The 17,851-nt window shown below is 44.9% G+C and overlaps 1 protein-coding gene across 3 annotated transcripts in view; it reads right to left on the bottom strand.

The window, feature by feature from the left end:
* NELL1 (neural EGFL like 1) overlaps nucleotides 1-16,098 on the bottom strand; it is a 485,858-nt gene extending 469,760 nt beyond the window's left edge. For all 3 annotated transcript variants that reach the window (XM_063437855.1, XM_063437857.1, XM_063437856.1), the window contains exon 1: nucleotides 15,981-16,098. In XM_063437855.1, the coding sequence (XP_063293925.1) occupies nucleotides 15,981-16,029 (49 nt within the window). In that variant the 5' untranslated portion in view covers nucleotides 16,030-16,098. The remainder of the gene's footprint in view (nucleotides 1-15,980) is intronic.
* Nucleotides 16,099-17,851: the final 1,753 nt, after the last annotated feature.

Genomic DNA, 17,851 nt, shown 5'->3' with positions numbered 1-17,851 from the left:
CTGTATTAATGAGAGTGTCTGACTCGCATGATGAGATAAGGGTTTCCATTCTATTAAGCAACAAGTGATGACATTACAAACAGAGATTACATCAGCAAATTAAACATGGCAGCAAAACAAAAAAAATAAGAAAATAAAAAGATTTACTGCAGTAGCTAACGAATAATCCGACCCGCAGGCTTCAGATTGCTGTACGGTTACCCCAGAGTCACTGTCCCTGTGCACACACAATGCATGGATCATATATCCTCTAATAAAACAACAATAAATTCTTGTCAGGGAATCGCCCCATGGGGGAATTAGTAAAGGAAACACGACTGATAGCAGATGTGCCCGGGAGCGTGAGAGATTCTTCATTTAACCCAGAAATACTCGGGCACAGTTTGTGCGTTTGGCTTGCGTCGCTTTTCACTTCGTTCAAATTTAGTCCACTTTAGTTTAGCCAAATTCTGTATCTCCGAAGCGTCATACGGACATACAACTGAGCAAACAACTTGTACGATGGATGAGCATTTTCATTGGCTTTGGTGTTCGCAGTTGCGCTTCTGGTTCCAAAAAAGGAGATGATTGGTGGTAAAAAAGGGTGATTGATGGCTAGGGGACAACCACTCTGCTTTTAGTTCAACTACACAGGCCTTAAATGGGAAATTCTCACTTTAGTAAATAACCCTGTAATTATATCTTTCTCCAGTAAAATTAACAAACTGAAGGCTTTACTCACCTTTACCATAGACTCCACTAGAGAGATGTGTTTAGCTCTTCAAGTAAACAATGTCCTTTCTTAATAATGGCAATGTTATACTGTGAAGGGTTAAATGAAAGGATCATTGCTCCCAGACCAATGCATTGAGATAAAGTGGTCTGGGTGACTTTAGTGATCCTTCAACTTTTTTGATAGAAACCTGAATTATATGACATTACTATGGTAACCAGTTCTAAAATTCATTCTTAAAAATACCTTCATTAGGCCTTTCCCAGTGTCAGAAGGTTCACCATTGCCCAGGGGAAGGTAGTGGCACTGCTATAAATAGTTTATTATGAGTGCTTGCCTTGGGGCTGAATGACTACAACGTGACTTTTCCAAATTTTATTAAAACCAGCACAGTGGAATGGTTATGATGTTGTGGGTCCCAACACAAGGGTAAAGAAAGACTGGTCTATATGCATCTTTGGCCTACCTCACCATAACCACTCTGGCTATTTTTTGTTGTCACCTGTATCCATTTCTTTGTATAATTTATTTGATAGTGTGCTTTGCAATTGTCTGCATTTCACGTTCAGAGATTCACTGAACTCCAGCCGCCATCATTGAAGACATAGCATTTAATAAATAATTAATGAGCTGCAGGTCATCAATGCACTCTACCACGTGTGATAAAAGACTCTCGGATTGCCTCTGGGAATCCCCAACAGACACCATTTTGTGCATAAATGCCTTATTTATAGCCAATTATGTTTTGTTTTGTTCGTTGTTTAAGTGAAGCGCTATGTACTAAAAATGCTGAGATTTAATCAGTTTGAGGCTGATATTAAACGTTATTCCGCCGTAACCAAGATCCAACATATTATAACGTGATCTGTACAAATGTCCCTAGTCATATACAACCCCCCTCTCTCCAGTAAAAGTAATCAAATAAAGGTTTCACTTGCCTTTTCCCAGCACAGAGTCTCCCTCAATACTGCTCGCCTCCTGTGACATCATTGAGGAGGCATGGCCTCCTCCGCAATGGTCCAATGCAATGCTCCACAGCAAGGTGCGGATATTATGTCAGCGGTTTGCCAGCTAAAATACACTCAATGCCAGCCTCATGTGGCATCCAGGAAAGCTGCTTTTCAAATTATGCATTGTGCGCAATTTGCACCTACAGACTAACGAGGTACACATTACTTTGTCACGGGGGGGGGGGGAGGGATGTGAAGATCACAGTATTGCAGAGCTTAGCAGAAAGTGTCATTAACATGACTTGCACCTTTAATTCCTAGATTTTACTAGTAACATGACGTAAAGTCATGATTTTATTAAAGACACGGAGGCGAGTATTATGCATATCTCTTTCTTTATTTCCTCAGCAGCAAAGATAGAGGAATATAAATATTATCAAAATGAAAGAAAAAACTGTACAGGCATAACGAGTAGCCAATCACATAACAGAGGAAGTAGCTATATAAGTCCTGTGTCTCCCACAATCCCCCTCTTTCTTGCGCAACCGAAGACCAGGTAAGATAAACGATGTCCCACTTGATCCAAACAGGAAACGGGAAACAAAACGAGAACTTCAAGCTAAAAAAGATAGAAAAATATGGTAATTTCCAAACTCCAACTGTAGACTTACCAAACATAAACGTGAGGGATCTACATGAAACATGATTCTGAAATAGAATATATACATGATTAAAAATCAATATAAAACTGTCAAATCATCTAAGCATGATAAAAACTGCACAGTACAAAAAACATGAACTCAATACAGACCCAATTGCCCACGTACTTGTATTGCATCGAAGCATCTCCCATCCCAAATCCACACCGGGAGGGTGGGAGGGAATAATACTCGCCTCCGTGTCTTTAATAAAATCATGACTTTACGTCATGTTACTAGTAAAATCTAGGAATTTTATTAAAGACACGGAGGCTCCTATTATGCAAGTTTAAAGCTGTGCTATCACCTGAGATGCGACGTGTTCAATTGGTCTGAAATAGAAGTCTCTGAAGGTCGACTCTCGGGACCAGTCCGCTGCGCGCATGATGTCCTCTAGGCGGCAACCAACTGTGGATGCCTTCGAGGCCATAGCACCCCTTACAGAATGAGGCGTAAAGACAGATGTGTCTATACCCGCTAGGGATAAAAGCCAACGAATCCAACGCGCCAGCGTCGGAGTCGATACTGGGCGATGAGGAGCCTTAAACGAAATGAATAGGGGATGGCGTTCAGATGAGCGCACCGCACGTGTAGCCTCTAGATAGGCCTTCAAACAATCCACCGGGCAGAGCGCCGGACACAACGGGAATCTAGGATATACGAAGGATTTGGACGCCGACTTAGTTCTCCTAGATATGGTAAAAGTAACGCCATCCGGCGTAAACACAAAGGCACCCCAGTCAAGAGCCCTAACATCGGAGACTCTCTTACAAGAGACCAGGCAAAACAGCATAACCATCTTGGAGGATAGTTGTTTAAGAGTCAAGTCCTGGTTAGGGTACCAATCCGACAGAAAACGCAACACAATGTTGACGTCCCAAAATGTCGAAAACCGCGACCTAGGCGGACGGACGAAGCGAATACCCTTGAGAAGACGGCATACAAAAGGATGTTTGCCGATGGGTACACCTTCCAAACCACCATGGCCGGCCGATATGGCCGATCGAAAAACATTGATAGTCCTGTACGCCCTGCCTGAGTCGAACAGGGCTGTAAGAAAACCCCAGTATCAAATGGAGAGGGGCAGATATGGGATCCACTGCCCGTTCCATGCACCAATCAGACCAAGACTTCCATGCAGCTCGGTAAGCTGATCGTGTGCCCGGAGCCCAGGCGTTATCGAGGAGCAAGAGAGTCGACTGTGGAACGTCAGGGACAAGCCAGCGTCCCCTGAAAGGAACCATGCTACCAGGGGCAACTGGTGCTGGAGCACCAATTCGTGCGAGTTCCCATCCGGATCCAGAAGGAGGTCCTGGAAGTTCGGCAACAGACGAGGGAAGTCTATGGACAACTCCATCAGACGAGGGAACCACGGCCGTGATCTCCACAGAGGGGTGATCAGGGTCAGACAACAGTCGTGACGAACCAGCTTCGAGATCGTACGAGCGATCATGTTGAATGGGGGAAAGGCATACAGGTGGCCTGGAGGCCATTCTTGAAGAAAGGCATCCGTCGCCACTGCCGCCGGGTCCGGTCTCCAACTGAAGAACCTCGGTAACTGAGTGTTCAGTCGAGATGCGAACAGTTCCATCTCGAACCGACCCCACAGCCTGTTTAAGCTTTGGAAGACCGAGGCGTGCAAATGCCAGTCTCCCGAGTCTCTCAAATGTCTGGAGTTCCAATCCGCACCTGAATTGTCCAGACCCGGAATGTGTTCCGCCGTCACCGAGACGTTGTGTAGGAGGCAGAACTGCCAAAAGTCCTTCGCCAGCAGAGCCAACATTTTGGACTTGGTTCCGCCCAAGTGATTTATGTATCGGACTGCCGATACGTTGTCCAATTTGAGGAGAACACAGCAGTTCGCCTTTCCAGGGGTAAGGCTGCGAATCGCAAAGGCCCCCGCCAGGAGTTCCAGGCAGTTGATGTGTAACGACTTCTCTGCGTCGGACCATCTGCCCCCCGTGGAGATGTCGCCACAACGAGCCCCCCAGCCGTGCAAGCTGGCATCTGATTCTATGACCACGTCCGGAACGGAACCGAAAATTGCTTTTCCGTTCCAGGCTTCCATGTGTGCTAACCACCATACCAGCTCGTCTCTGGACTCCTCGTCCAGACAAAGTCGGGATTCGTACGATCGACCCGAACGTAGGTGTGACCCCTTGAGCCGTTGGAGAGCCCGGTAATGTAAGGGGCCTGGGAATATCGCCTGAATGGAGGAGACCAGTAGGCCGATGATCCTCGCCAACTGCCGGACTGACAAGTCCGAAGCGCGAAGAGCTCGACGGAGCTCCTTCTGGATGGCTTTTATCTTGGATTCTGGTAAGTACAGGAACTGCCGCACGGAATCCACCTGGAACCCCAGGAACTCCATAGACTGGGCGGGTGTCAGGACCGACTTGTCCCAGTTTACCAGAAAACCTAGGTTCTGTAAGAGGTTGATCGTCCAGTCTAAATGCAACTTCAGGCATTCCAACGACTGTGACATGATCAGGATGTCGTCCAGGTAAATAATTAGTCGAACCCCTCGGGTACGGAGGAACGACACCACCGGCTTCATAACCTTGGTGAAACACCAAGGAGCCGAGGAGAGGCCGAACGGAAGGCATGTAAAACGCCAACGCCGTCCGTGCCAGGTGAAGTGCAAGTAGTCCCTGGATTCTATCGCTATTGGAACCGTGAAGTACGCATCCTTCAGGTCCAATTTGGCCATCCAATCCGACTGTCTCAGAAGGTCTCTGAGACAATGGATGCCTTCCATCTGGAAATGTTGGTAGCGTAGGAAGGCGTTGAGAGGGCGAAGGTTTATCACTGGGCGGACACCGCCCCCTTTCTTGGGTACAAGGAAGAGATTGCTCGTAAAGCCTGGAGTGGCGAACGGCAATTCTTCGATGGCGCCCTTTGAGAACATCTCCGCGACTTCCGCGGAGATCATCGCGTCCTGTTCCCGTGGGAGGGACAATTCCCTGGGGGTAAACGTTTGGACCGGCAGGGAAACAAAATCTAGTTGGTAACCCTTTACGCATTGCAGAACCCAAGCATCTGAGGTAATAACTGCCCACCTTGGGTAAAATAAGGCTAGCCTCCCCGCCACCCGAAACTGATCGAGAAGGGAAGAAGGGGTACTCACCATAAGGGCGTCTGCCCGACGACCCACCACGGGGGTATCTAGAGCCCCACGATCTCCCTCTAGCCGGGAAGAAAGGAGGCGTTTTCGGGTCCTGGAGCCCTCGAGAGGGGAAAAAGGAACCTCTGTTGGCCCTGAATGAGCCTCGGAAACCACGGCCGGGAGGACGGTTCCTGCTACGCCCGGCCCCACCGAAAACCTTGGGCGCGAAGACGCGCTTCATATTAGCTTGCGCCTTGTCAATAGCCGTAAAGGTTTTTACATAGGACCCCATGTCCTTCACAAAGGATGTGCCGAACAACATCCCCTCATCGGCTGAGTCAGGTTCAGCTACGGTCATAGCAGCCAGTTTAGGGTCTATTTTCAAGAGAATAGCCTTGCGTCTCTCGGAAGACATAGCCGTGTTGGCATTCCCCACAAGGCATATAGCTCGCTGGACCCACCCAATGGCCACATCCATATCTAGAATTGATTCGCCATTACGGGCTGCCTCAAGGAGCTCGTACAGCTTAGACAGGGGGCCCAGCGTATCCAGAATCTTATCCTGGCACCCTTTTAGGGAGTGATCAAGACCCTTTTTAGGCTTCCACCCAGACTTATTAAGAAATTGGGCAATCTGAGGGTCCACTTCAGGGGTCTTACAGGCAGCGCCAGGGAGGGAAGGTCGTGGGCATTCGGCACGCAATTTATTGCGGCCTTCCTTTGACAGAGGTGTGCGAATCCTCTTAGCCACGTACTGGGCGATATGGTCCGGAGGGACCCATTCGGCAGACCGCGGGTGACGCAGGTCGTCCGGGTCAAACAGGGGGTTCCCCTGTGGGTCTAAAAGCCCTTTTTCATTATCCCCAGCGGGGTCTGGCACTTTTCTACGGGGAACGGCAGAGGACCCAGAAGGGGTGACACCCGTAAGGGGTTGATCCTCGCCAGACTCGTCCTCCCCATAGGAGTCATATTCCATAACATCGGAATCATTGTCCACACTCCGGTCGGTATCCGACCCATCATCCAGGGCTCTAGCCCGTTTCCACAATCTAGCCTTTTTAGCCCGGCCAGGGGCTCTTGTGCGCGTGGGATGCGCGCTATCTGCGACCGCCAGAGGCGTGTCAATCATGACAGGCAAAGCCTGCATCGAGGAGTGGGACCCGACATGTCTAGCTTTTGCCTTTGCCTTACGGGCACCCGGCACAGTTAGGGCAGGGGAGGGGGACCCCACACTCAGAGGGTTAGGGGCAGTCATAGAAGGCAAGAGCACAGACTGAAGGGACTGGGCAAAAGAGGATGAGACAGTCCCCATAGCGGAGGCAATAGCCTTTTCAAGGGAGGAAGCCATAGTAGCTTCTAACAGGGCCTGGAGCTCCTGAGAGGCCATAGCGCCCTCAGGATTATCTACTGGAAAATCCCCAGAGGGGACGGTAGGCCCATCCTTGCTATCCTGCATAATGAGGTATGAGAGAAGCAAACTGAATACTAGAAATGGGTTGATTAACCCAGCAGAACAGAGAAAAAGCTAAACCTGATCGTTGGTGTAGTAAGGGGGCCCGTAGTAAAGGGACCGACCGCACGGCACAGCAGGGTGAAACGAATGGTCGCCCAAAATGGCCGCCGCACGTGTCAGGGTGTGCCCGTGGACCGGCTCCAGGCGGGGGAGGGGGCGCGTGCACCTACCCGCGTGGGCAGCCCGCGAGAGGGGAAACGAGCACACTCAGTCGCGTCCACAGAGAAAAAGGGGGCACGCGGCTGAGATAGCGCCGAGAAGCGGCAACAGGGGCGGTATGAGGGAAAACAGCCCGCGGCGGCGGGTAAAGCCCCTAGGGGAAACCCCCAATACACCAACGATGTAGGTACTAGATAGTAATCAACAATAAATAAAAACGACAATAATGAAACAAGCATAAGCAAAACATGAATCACAAGTAAACAAAATGCAATGAGTAGGAGAGCTCAAGTAAAATACTTAGCTGTCTGAGGAAGCAGCAAAGAAAGAGGGGGATTGTGGGAGACACAGGACTTATATAGCTACTTCCTCTGTTATGTGATTGGCTACTCGTTATGCCTGTACAGTTTTTTCTTTCATTTTGATAATATTTATATTCCTCTATCTTTGCTGCTGAGGAAATAAAGAAAGAGATATGCATAATAGGAGCCTCCGTGTCTTTAATAAAATCCAAAGCTATAAAACAATCACTTATTTATAAAGAAATCACCTCAGACTTTAAACCCAAACCATGATTTATTAATTGCACCAAAAACCCAACGGGGTTTATTCACTAAACTGGAAATATTGGACTGTTGCTAAAGGAATGGGCGAGCTGAAGAAATAGCTCCGTTTCAGAATGGTTTTTCAGCTTAGGTATTTTGACAATTTCTTTTCATTTCCTTCTTGATTCACCGCAATTCACTGAACAAGCCACGATGAAGTTTATTCGCTAAACAATGAACTAAAAAATGAATTTGATACTTTTTCCATCTGTGTTATCCATGTGTATGTTAATGTGTCTGGTCAGTAGGGATAAGGGTCCCAACACACAAATCTAGGAGAGCTACTGAACCAGAACCTATTACTTGTCCTCAGAGTTGGCCGACCTTAATGTTATAACAAATGCAGGAATGTTTAGAGGACAGGCCGAGGTCAAGGGATATAGAAAGACGAAGATCTAGGTGCAGATAAATCAGGATAGTTGATAAGTAAGCCAATGTAAAAATTCCAGAACAAGCAAACCCAGTAGAAATGCCCTTTTGGGCTATAAACCATGATAGGGTATCGATCCCGCAAACGCTGAGTTTATGTAGCCCTACCATCTGACAGCATTAGGGCAGCACCAAAGCGTAATAGGTCTGTGACACTGCAATATTTAATTAACGGCTATAAATTTGGTGTGGTCATACCGATCCACATCAAGTTTGACGCAAAATTAACTTGAGGCAAAGTCCAGTTGTCTTGTTTCATTATTGACACAGGACTGATGCAAGGTGACACTTCTGGCTAAGCCTGGTTGCCTTCACAGTTTCTAAGGCTACAAGAAGATAGCTTAATGTCCCCTGTAACTGCTACAAAGCCATCATTTTCACATGTGAAATATATACACGTCTCTCTTAATGATGTTGACTTAATGAAAATGTTTTCTGACACTTTAAATGTTTGGCACAGTGGTAAGTAAGGCATTTATAATGAATTTAAAAAAAATAATAGTTTTTTTGCTTTTATTTTTTGAATGAGATGTTAAAACCTGGAGTTTAACCAAATTTCTCTTGGCTCCACTGCATCTCTCGCTACTCCCTAGAGTGCTAAAAAGGTTTTTTTAAGGATAATGTAAACTGCGAATCATAGTCTCTCTCTGTTATAAAGGAAAGAAACAAGAGGGATGTGTAAAATACAGGGAAATGAACCGTTTTAAGGCTTGTTTGTAAAGAAGCGCATTGAAGAGGTTAGAGACTACGTGTATTACATTAGGCTTAATAAAAGCATTAAATAGGAAATGCCACTATAGAGAAAATCACATTCTAAAATTAAACAAAAGATATCTATTTAAAAAAATCCTTGTTTATTTATATATTATTACTATATGAATTTGTATCAAATTGATGCTATTTTGGCATAGCTTGGCACATCATGCAAATTCAAAATGTTCCATGATTCTTTGCACACACTAGTGATTACATGTGTGCAGGGAATGGTTTTGAAATGCCTCACAGAAACATGTTGCCCCAATGCCCTCATGAGCCGAAAAAATACTTAAGGGGTCTCTCTAGTGCCAGGAAAACAAACCATTTTCCTGGCACTGCAGGTCCCCTCTACCTCCCACCCCCCATCCCAAGTTGCTGAAGGGGTAAAAACCCCTTCAGTGACTTATCTGTATCCAGCGCCAATGTCCCTCGGCGCTGGGTCAGGGTCCGTCCACACTCCTCCCCCGCCGCGCATTAGACCTCCCCATAGGAAAGCATTGAATAATGCTTTCAATGCTTTCCTATGGGGATTTCAGCGACGCTGGAGGTCCTCACATAGCGTGAGGACGTCCAGCAACATTATAGCACACTTTTTATGTTCTATGAACACGGAAGTGTCCTCTAGTGGCTGTCTAGTAGACAGCCACTAGAGGAGGACTTAACCCTTCAAGGTAAATATTTCAGTTTATGAAAACTGCAATAATTACAGTTGCAGGGTTAAGGGTAGTGGGAGTTGGCACCCAGACCACTCCAATGGGCAGAAGTGGTCTGGGTGCCTGGAGTGTCCCTTTAATTCTGCTTACTACCTGTAGATAGGTCATGATTTCAAATGTGGCCAATGCTCCAATGCTGCTCTGTTTGCAATAATATTCCCCTGACATGACAATCTACTTTATAGGTTCCCTTGCAGTATGTTACTTGCTTCATTCATTCGTTCTTCTACACATTTTAACAAGATATAGGTTGTGAGATGAATCCATACTGCACGAGGCTCCTACCGCCATACTTCTCGAGTCATTGATTGAGCTAGTATTGAATTTATTCCTTTTATATCATTTCACTATTGTTGTCTATGTGACAATGTGAATTATAATTGGCCGTTTACACTTTAACCATCAATGAGCACTTGTAATATAATCCCAGAATTACTCAGTCAAATAGATGCTCTGGATCTTCTCTAATCAATCGATCAGTGACCCCGAAACCATTGTGGTAAAGAAGGAAAGGCAGCATTTAAGAGGTAGTAAAAAGCATTCAACAAAAAGTTATTAACTTCCATTTAGAAATGTAAAACAGCATATCCAGGAATAAAAGCAAGACCGGAGTAATAATTAGTAAAATCATTTGTTTTCTTTATTGTTTACAGTGCTCACTCGGGTAGGGGAGCTGAAACTAACTAGGAACATTAAAATGTTACATATTTCCATTTCTATCACTATAGTGTCCCTATAATACAGAGGAGACCCTCTAACACTGAGAGGGTTAAACACTTTTGCATCTGTGTCACCTGTGCCCACCAAGGTGTCTGCATGGCTCAGTATGTGTCTGCATGGGTCAGAGTGAGTGTCTGCATGGGCCAGTGTGAGAGTGTGTTTGCATGGAACAGCGACTGTATGTCTGCATGGGTCTGTGTGAGTGCATCTGCATGGGTCAGTTTGCGTGTGTGTCTGCATGGTTCAGTGTGAGTGTGTCTGCATGGGTCAGCGACGGTGTGTCTGCAAGGAGGATAAATCTAGCATTATGAGAGAAACCAACCAGGAGGCCTGCAGCATCTAAATTCAGTAGACTACAGGGCAGCATTGCCATGTGCTGCCTATCATCATGTTTTGTCAACGGGGAGCTACTAATTGGCTTACAGCATCAGCTGACAGCTCTAGACAATCAGTGCAGTCCCTGCCCGACTGTACTACGCACTTTCTGGAACTCAAATTCCAAAGCCGGAAGCCACCTGGGAGACCTGGAGAATGGCATTGGGGGCAACTTTGGGACTAAACTGCTCGAGAACAGTTCAACCCCTTATAGTAAGAGTGCACCTGGGATCTCCTGGCACCATAACAAATTCATCTAGATGAAGTTGTTATGGTGAGTAGAGTGTCTCTTTGAAGGGTGCACTGTGTAAGTTATTTGACAGTTAGCTATACTGGGTGGGTTTATATTATTAACCCCTTAAGGACCAAACTTCTGGAATAAAAGGGAATCATGACATGTCACACATGTCATGTGTCCTTAAGGGGTTAAAGGGACACTCAAGGTTCCAACACTGTGTAAGTTAGGTTACAGTTAGCTACACTGGGTGGGTTTATATTATTAAAGGGACATTCTAGGCTCCCACACACGTTAGATGAACCGTGTAGGTTAGGTTACAGTTCCCAGGAATCCTGTCACTTTGTAGGTTTTGTTTATAAATTAATCCTTTTTGCCATCTATTTTGTCTTGTTTTCATTGTTGTGGCATGTATATATATAAAGTTTAAGAATAATGGGTCAAAATATCTCCAATATATACAGGGTGGCCCAAAAGTAGGTACACTATTGAATTAATTCAATTCACCACAACAGAATAGTGGAATGTTGGCAGTTAATTTTCTGGCATTTAAATATCAGTGTAGCAGTTGGAAACATTGATGGAGGACGTGTGCAAATAAACTGTACTGAATACCTACTTTTGGGCCACCCTGCATGTAAACGTAGGGACTACTTGATCTTTAGCAACCTTGGACAATGTGTGGAGCTCAAAGTTCCATTTCAGCAGCTAAGCTAGTTTACCCACAATCCATCAGTCAAAAGAAACAAATAAGGTATTATTTTTAAATAAGCTATTGTTGCCTACATTTTACAATTCCATTATCAATTCACTACAATTCTCTGTATACCCTATAACATCAGGCTCAACATATCCCTTGTGGAAGACTGATTGCGAGCTGTATTAATAAATGGTTTATATAAATTATGGAATAATAGCTGGGAAAGGTGACTTACATAGAACCTGAAATTCCATTTCTCTGCATTTAATGATTTCCTGCTGGTGAGGATTAGAGACAGGTTTACTAATTGTTCCGTTGGATGTGATATTTAGTGGCCGTTGTGGGCTGCGTGTTGGGAGGGGGCATGTGTTTAAATAGAGGCTGTAATGAATTTCCCAAACAAAGGGCACTCCCCAAGACTATTGGCAGCTGTGACAGGTGACAACAGATGGGAGCCTTACTTTGAGAGGTTTAATTACATTTTCACAGGCACAATGACAGTAACATCTCGCTTTTAAACCTGTATGTGGTCTTTTTGGACACTCCACATAGTGGTAGTGATCCAACATGTATTTCTGGACCCCATATAGTATCTTCTTGTTCATGGGCAACACATTAAAAGTGTTTCCCAGTATTTATATAATGTTAGTGATATAATGTAATCAAGGCATTTCCATTTTGGTCATTATATTGATTAATTCATTGATTTCTCTCCAATGGGTATATTTATTCTATATAATACAAAGCAGCCCTTTTCCTTTTCTGCCCATCAGCATAGGTGGTGAAATGTGTCGGGGAGAACCTGGTGAATTGGTAGTAGCTTGGAACTAACAAGGGATTTTAGCTCCCCAAACAGAGAATTGTGGTGAATTCCCAACTGTTGCAAGATTCAGGCAACAATGTTCCAGCTGTGACTACAGCGGAGTTTGAGGACTTTTCTAAATCGTGTGTTTTGATCGAAAACCAGCTATTAACTTAGCAATTCACTCTGATTTGAGGTTGAGAGCATAAACGTCTGCTTTTTCTTTACACATAATAGCCTTAAAATAAACCACGCTTTAATGGCAAGTGTTTGTGGCCCTCTGGGATATGAGGTGTTAAAATTCAGGAGCAATAAGCCTAGAAGTCGAAATTAAACACCAAAATTAGCCTAATTTCACTACAGGGCAGTGCATTCATTACCAAGAGATAATAAGTGCTATACAGTACATATTATACAGTGCAGTATATAAATTCTCCACAGTAGATAAATAAATCTGTGCACATCCTTACATTTGTTTTTACACATCTCTGCGAATTAACCCAATAATAACATGGATCAATAGGGTTAATGTATATACATATGCTTGAAGAGTTCATCGTGAGGACGCGGGAGAATCCAACACAGTTCTACTCACTATCACTATACAGTGCCGTAAGTCAGTTGAGTAATGGCAGCTGCTGTGTCCTTTTATTATTAATGACACATCTGAAGAAGATATTATTTTTTTCACCCTAAATCCTATACAGTGGCCAATATTTTGTAGTTTGATCGGCTTCGCAACGCAATTCACGGTTTAGTGAATAGCCCCCTCTAGAATTTGATTAAAGCGCCCTTTAAATTGATGAGCCTTGATTACAGGGTTAGCAGCACCTGCAAATGGGAACAGCTACAGGGAAATTAAAATTCATGAAGCCAAAATCCAATCTCAATTCTCTAATGAAATCACATTAGACTTTCTTATAGCAATTGTCATTTTAAACATTGATCTGACTTTGATTTCTATGTTTTGTGTGGGTTTTTTTTGTCTGCATAATGATTCTCACCAGTGCAATCTGATACATTTACTAGCAAATTAACTGTAAGACGCTTCAACATCCCACTGGTCTATCCTCATATGAGTGTATTTCAATAATTACTGCGTAGGGTCAAATCTTCATTTTTATCAGGCATCTTAAATTGCCACCTTGACTCTTGCCATCGATTTTTTTAGCCTTTCTACATGTTTGATGGATGGAGAAATCTCCCAGTGTGTTTTTTTATCTTGTTCAAACAAAGAGATATCAATTTGCAAGCAGGAGTGAATAAATTAGACTACCCCCACTCTCATACATCGCAGGACCACTACTCTCATCATGCTTGAGACTAGCAGTGCATCAAACCCATTGGGGTTTCTTTTGACCACTCCTGATTTATAGCACATGACCAATCATGCTTTTATATACAATCATCCCAAAACTGTTATAATTCCAAAATGAGATGAGAGAAAACAAACCAAAAAAAAAAAAAAACATTTGTGTGCCAAAAAGGCGAAGTCGTGTTCTATTAACAACCTCAAAGCTGGTAAAGCATAATAGGAGTTCTAGTCCCGAAACAGATGAGACTGCCCTTGAACCATCCATGTATTGCAGCAACTGACCAATTAACCACATAAAATCCTTCTGGTTTTCTAATGATCCCAGTTTAAAAGTGTAAAAATAATAATAATAATAATTTCCTTATTGTTGATATAAAGGAGAAGCCATGTTCTTCTCTTAACCTATTAAATTCCAGAATTATCCAAACCACATGACTTTGCTGTATACTGACACATTAAATTGCTAATCGAAGTCCGCCAAAGTGTATTTCATGCTCTCGAATGAAAAAATACATTAAAAATTAATAGACAATCATTCTCATGGGTATGTGCTGCTGCTAATCATGAAAATGCCTGCAATAGAACTCCTTTGAAGGGTGCTGAGTGGTCAGGTGTATGATACACCTGAGTATGAGACTTCAAAGTGCTGAATTCAGGGCCTCCGGCCAAAAGACCTGGGAGTCCTATTGCTTAGGTCTTAAAGAAATAGACATGCCCTTAACCCTCTCATTGCCACCTCACTACAGACACCAACTGTGTCAGATCCAAACACAGAGCTGCTATTGCCATCCAGAGGATGAAATGCATTGAAAAGACCCTGAAGGCATTGGGGAGGGGGTGAGGATGATATTGGAGAGGGGGAGGAAAAAACTGGTACAATGAGGACACCCAGAGCTAACCTTTATTAATGCTATTATTTGACAAATCGGATTAACAGGCAACCCTTTATCAGCTGGCAATCTTAGCCAATTTACATTTCAAGAGATACATGTTTTATCTTTTGAGATATATTTTTCCTTTAACACATTTGAAATATTTATATTAATAAAAAACAGCTCCTCATTGATTGTGCGAAACAAACAGTATCTGTTCAGAAGCCAAGTGGTAAGTAATCACCACTAACACAATGGCATTATTTGATGCCAACTTTTGCCCAGGGTTGTTGCTGCAACATCATGGCATTACAGGGTGCCCACTTTGCCCAGGGGTAGTGGCGTGACAGCATAAGATTGCAGGATGATCAATATACCCAGCGGGAAGATGGCATCAGAAAGTGCCCAGTTTGGTGATGGGTGACGAAGTGTAATAATTATGTCATTACAGTGTTCAGTTGTGCCCATGTTAGTTTTAAAATTGCCACTCACTAATGTAATCTTACGAGTAGTTTACAGTTTTATAACATCCACTTAATAATATCATGGCATTGCAGAGTAATCACTGTGCCCATTGTACATTTGGCATGGGCTGTGAGCCATGGCAGTCCCACTCCCTCTGTACCAACTCACAGGTGGGAAATGGTCCTGGCACAGAAGGGGCAGCATCCCTTGCTTGATGTTGGCCACAGCCAGATAAGACATGATCATATCACAGATAATGACTGAGCCGTTCCAGGCACCTGCCAAATATTAATCAGGAGAACAGACAGCTGACATTTAAATGAGCTGCTAATACAGATTGCACGATGTGTCTGTCCTGGCTGGCTTGCCCCCTGCATGGTGCAAATTAGGAAGGGGCTCTATACACCCAAAACTGCTAACAATGTGCCAAATGTTAGATCCAAGCAGAAGAACACACAGTCTATAGTACTGCTGAGTATCTCACTAATACATGTACACAATGTATACACAGAGCTACACAATGACAACACGTGTACACACACACAGGTAATGAAAACCTGCAGGTGTTAGACATGGCACAGCCAGCTACAAACCCCACACACAGACACACACAGACAAGCACACACAGAGACATACGCACACATACAACCATCTACAAGACACACACACACCTCACATGCACACACCTCTCACACACACTGCACACACACTCACAGCAATGACCTAAAGCCCAACCTAGCACCCCTTATAATGAACCCCAATACAGCCAGCAGTGTGCACCCACCCCCACACTGCCCTATCAGCAATCTAAGGGAATTATTACCCCCCATTGTGCCTCCCCTCCCCCAGCCTTACCTGCTTTAGCAGTGAGCACACACGCCCAGAGAGCCAGGATCCCATCCATGGGTGTGTGTGTGCAGGTCCCCCCGATAATCCTGGGCACACAGGGAAAGTTAGGGACTGGTCCTGCTGCTCATTCAGCACTGACACACTGACAGCTCCGCAAGCTGGCTGAGCCCTGGGAACAAACCATTACTGCACATGGGGGGAGTCAAAATCCCAGAACCCAGCCTGTCACAAACCATGACACCAGCCCACTCTCACACCCGCCCCTGCCTTATTAACTCACCCCCTGGGCATTCCTGGGGCTCTATTCCTAAACAATCACGGGGGAGGAGAACCATTAAATGACGGAGAGATCGGGTGTCCCCTACACGATTACATTGGTTTTACCCACAGAAACTCAGACTGATAGAACCAAGGGAGAGATATACTCATTGTGCGGGGGGCAATGCTGGGGCAGGAGGCAATGTATGGAGATACTTGGGCTGAGGGGTAATGCCGGGGCAAAGCTAGAGCTGGCATAGGGCAATGCCAAGGAGGCAGGTTTAGAGCTGGGATGGGGGCAATGCCAGGGCAGGGTTAGAGCAGCGATGGGGTAATGCCAGGGAAGGGTTAGAGCTGGCATGGGGCAATGCCAGGGCAAGGCTAGAGCTAGGATGGGGGCAATGCCAGGGCAAGGCTAGAGCTGGGATGGGGGCAATGCCAGGGCAGGTTTAGAGCTGTGATGGGGCAATGCCAGGGCAGGGTTAGAGCTGGGATGGGGCAATGCCAGGGCAGGTTTAGAGCTGGGATGGGGTAATGCCAGAGCAGGTTTAGAGCTGGGATGGGACAATGCCAGGGCAGGTTTAGAGCTGGGATGGGGCAATGCCAGGGTTAGAGCTAGGATGGGGCAATGCCAGGGCAGGGTTAGAGCTAGGATGGGGAAATGCCAGGGCAGGTTTAGAGCTGGGATGGGGGCAATGCCAGGGCAAGGCTAGAGCTAGGATGGGGCAATGCTAGGGCAGGGTTAGAGCTGGTATGGGGCAATGCCAGGGCAGGGTTAGAGCTGGGACAAGGCAATGGCAGGGCAGGGTTAGAGCTGGGACGAGGCAATGCCAGGGCAGTGTTAGAGCTGGGATGGGGCAATGCCAGGGCAGCTTTAGGTGCCACTATGGGCTTGGTTATTGCCAAGGCAGGGCAGAACTGGGTTGCTGTGCAATGTCAGAGTGGGTCAGGGCTGGGCAGGGGATATGTCAGGTCTGGAGCAATATTATGCAATTACTGAAAAAAAGTAATGGAGCATTGAAAGAAACATAGACTGTGACGGCAGATAAGAACGATTTAGCCCATATAGTCTGCCCAATTTTTTAAAATACCTTCATTAGTCCCTGGCCTTATTGTATATCTAGGATAGTCTTATGCCTATCCCACGCATGCTTAAATTCCCTCACTGTGTGAACCTCTACCACTTCAGCTGGAAGGCCATTCCATGTATCCACTACCCTCTCAGCAAAGTAATAATTCTTGATATTATTTTTAAACCTTGGCTCCTTTAATTTAAGACTATGTCCTCCTGTTGTGGTAGTGTTTATTCTATTAAATACAGGGTCGGACTGGGAATGCAAAGCAGCCCTGGAAAAAAATGTATGCAAGCCCCCTAAGTCACTGTGCCACGGTAGTGTTTGTGTGTGTATATGTAAATATGAATATATATGTATATACATAAACAACACACAAACACTACCATGGCACAATGACTTATAGGGCTGGCATACATTTTTTTCCATATATATATATATATATATATATATATATATATATATATATATATATATATATATATATATAAAATATATGTTTATGAATTAGAATTACTCAACCTGGGGTAGCAAGACATAGCCATA

This window comes from Pelobates fuscus, chromosome 12 (genome assembly GCF_036172605.1).
Source record: "Pelobates fuscus isolate aPelFus1 chromosome 12, aPelFus1.pri, whole genome shotgun sequence".
In the NCBI taxonomy this organism is placed as follows: Eukaryota; Metazoa; Chordata; class Amphibia; order Anura; family Pelobatidae; genus Pelobates; species Pelobates fuscus.
Note: the sequence above shows the minus strand (reverse complement) of the source record. Positions and strands in the feature narration are given on the sequence as shown.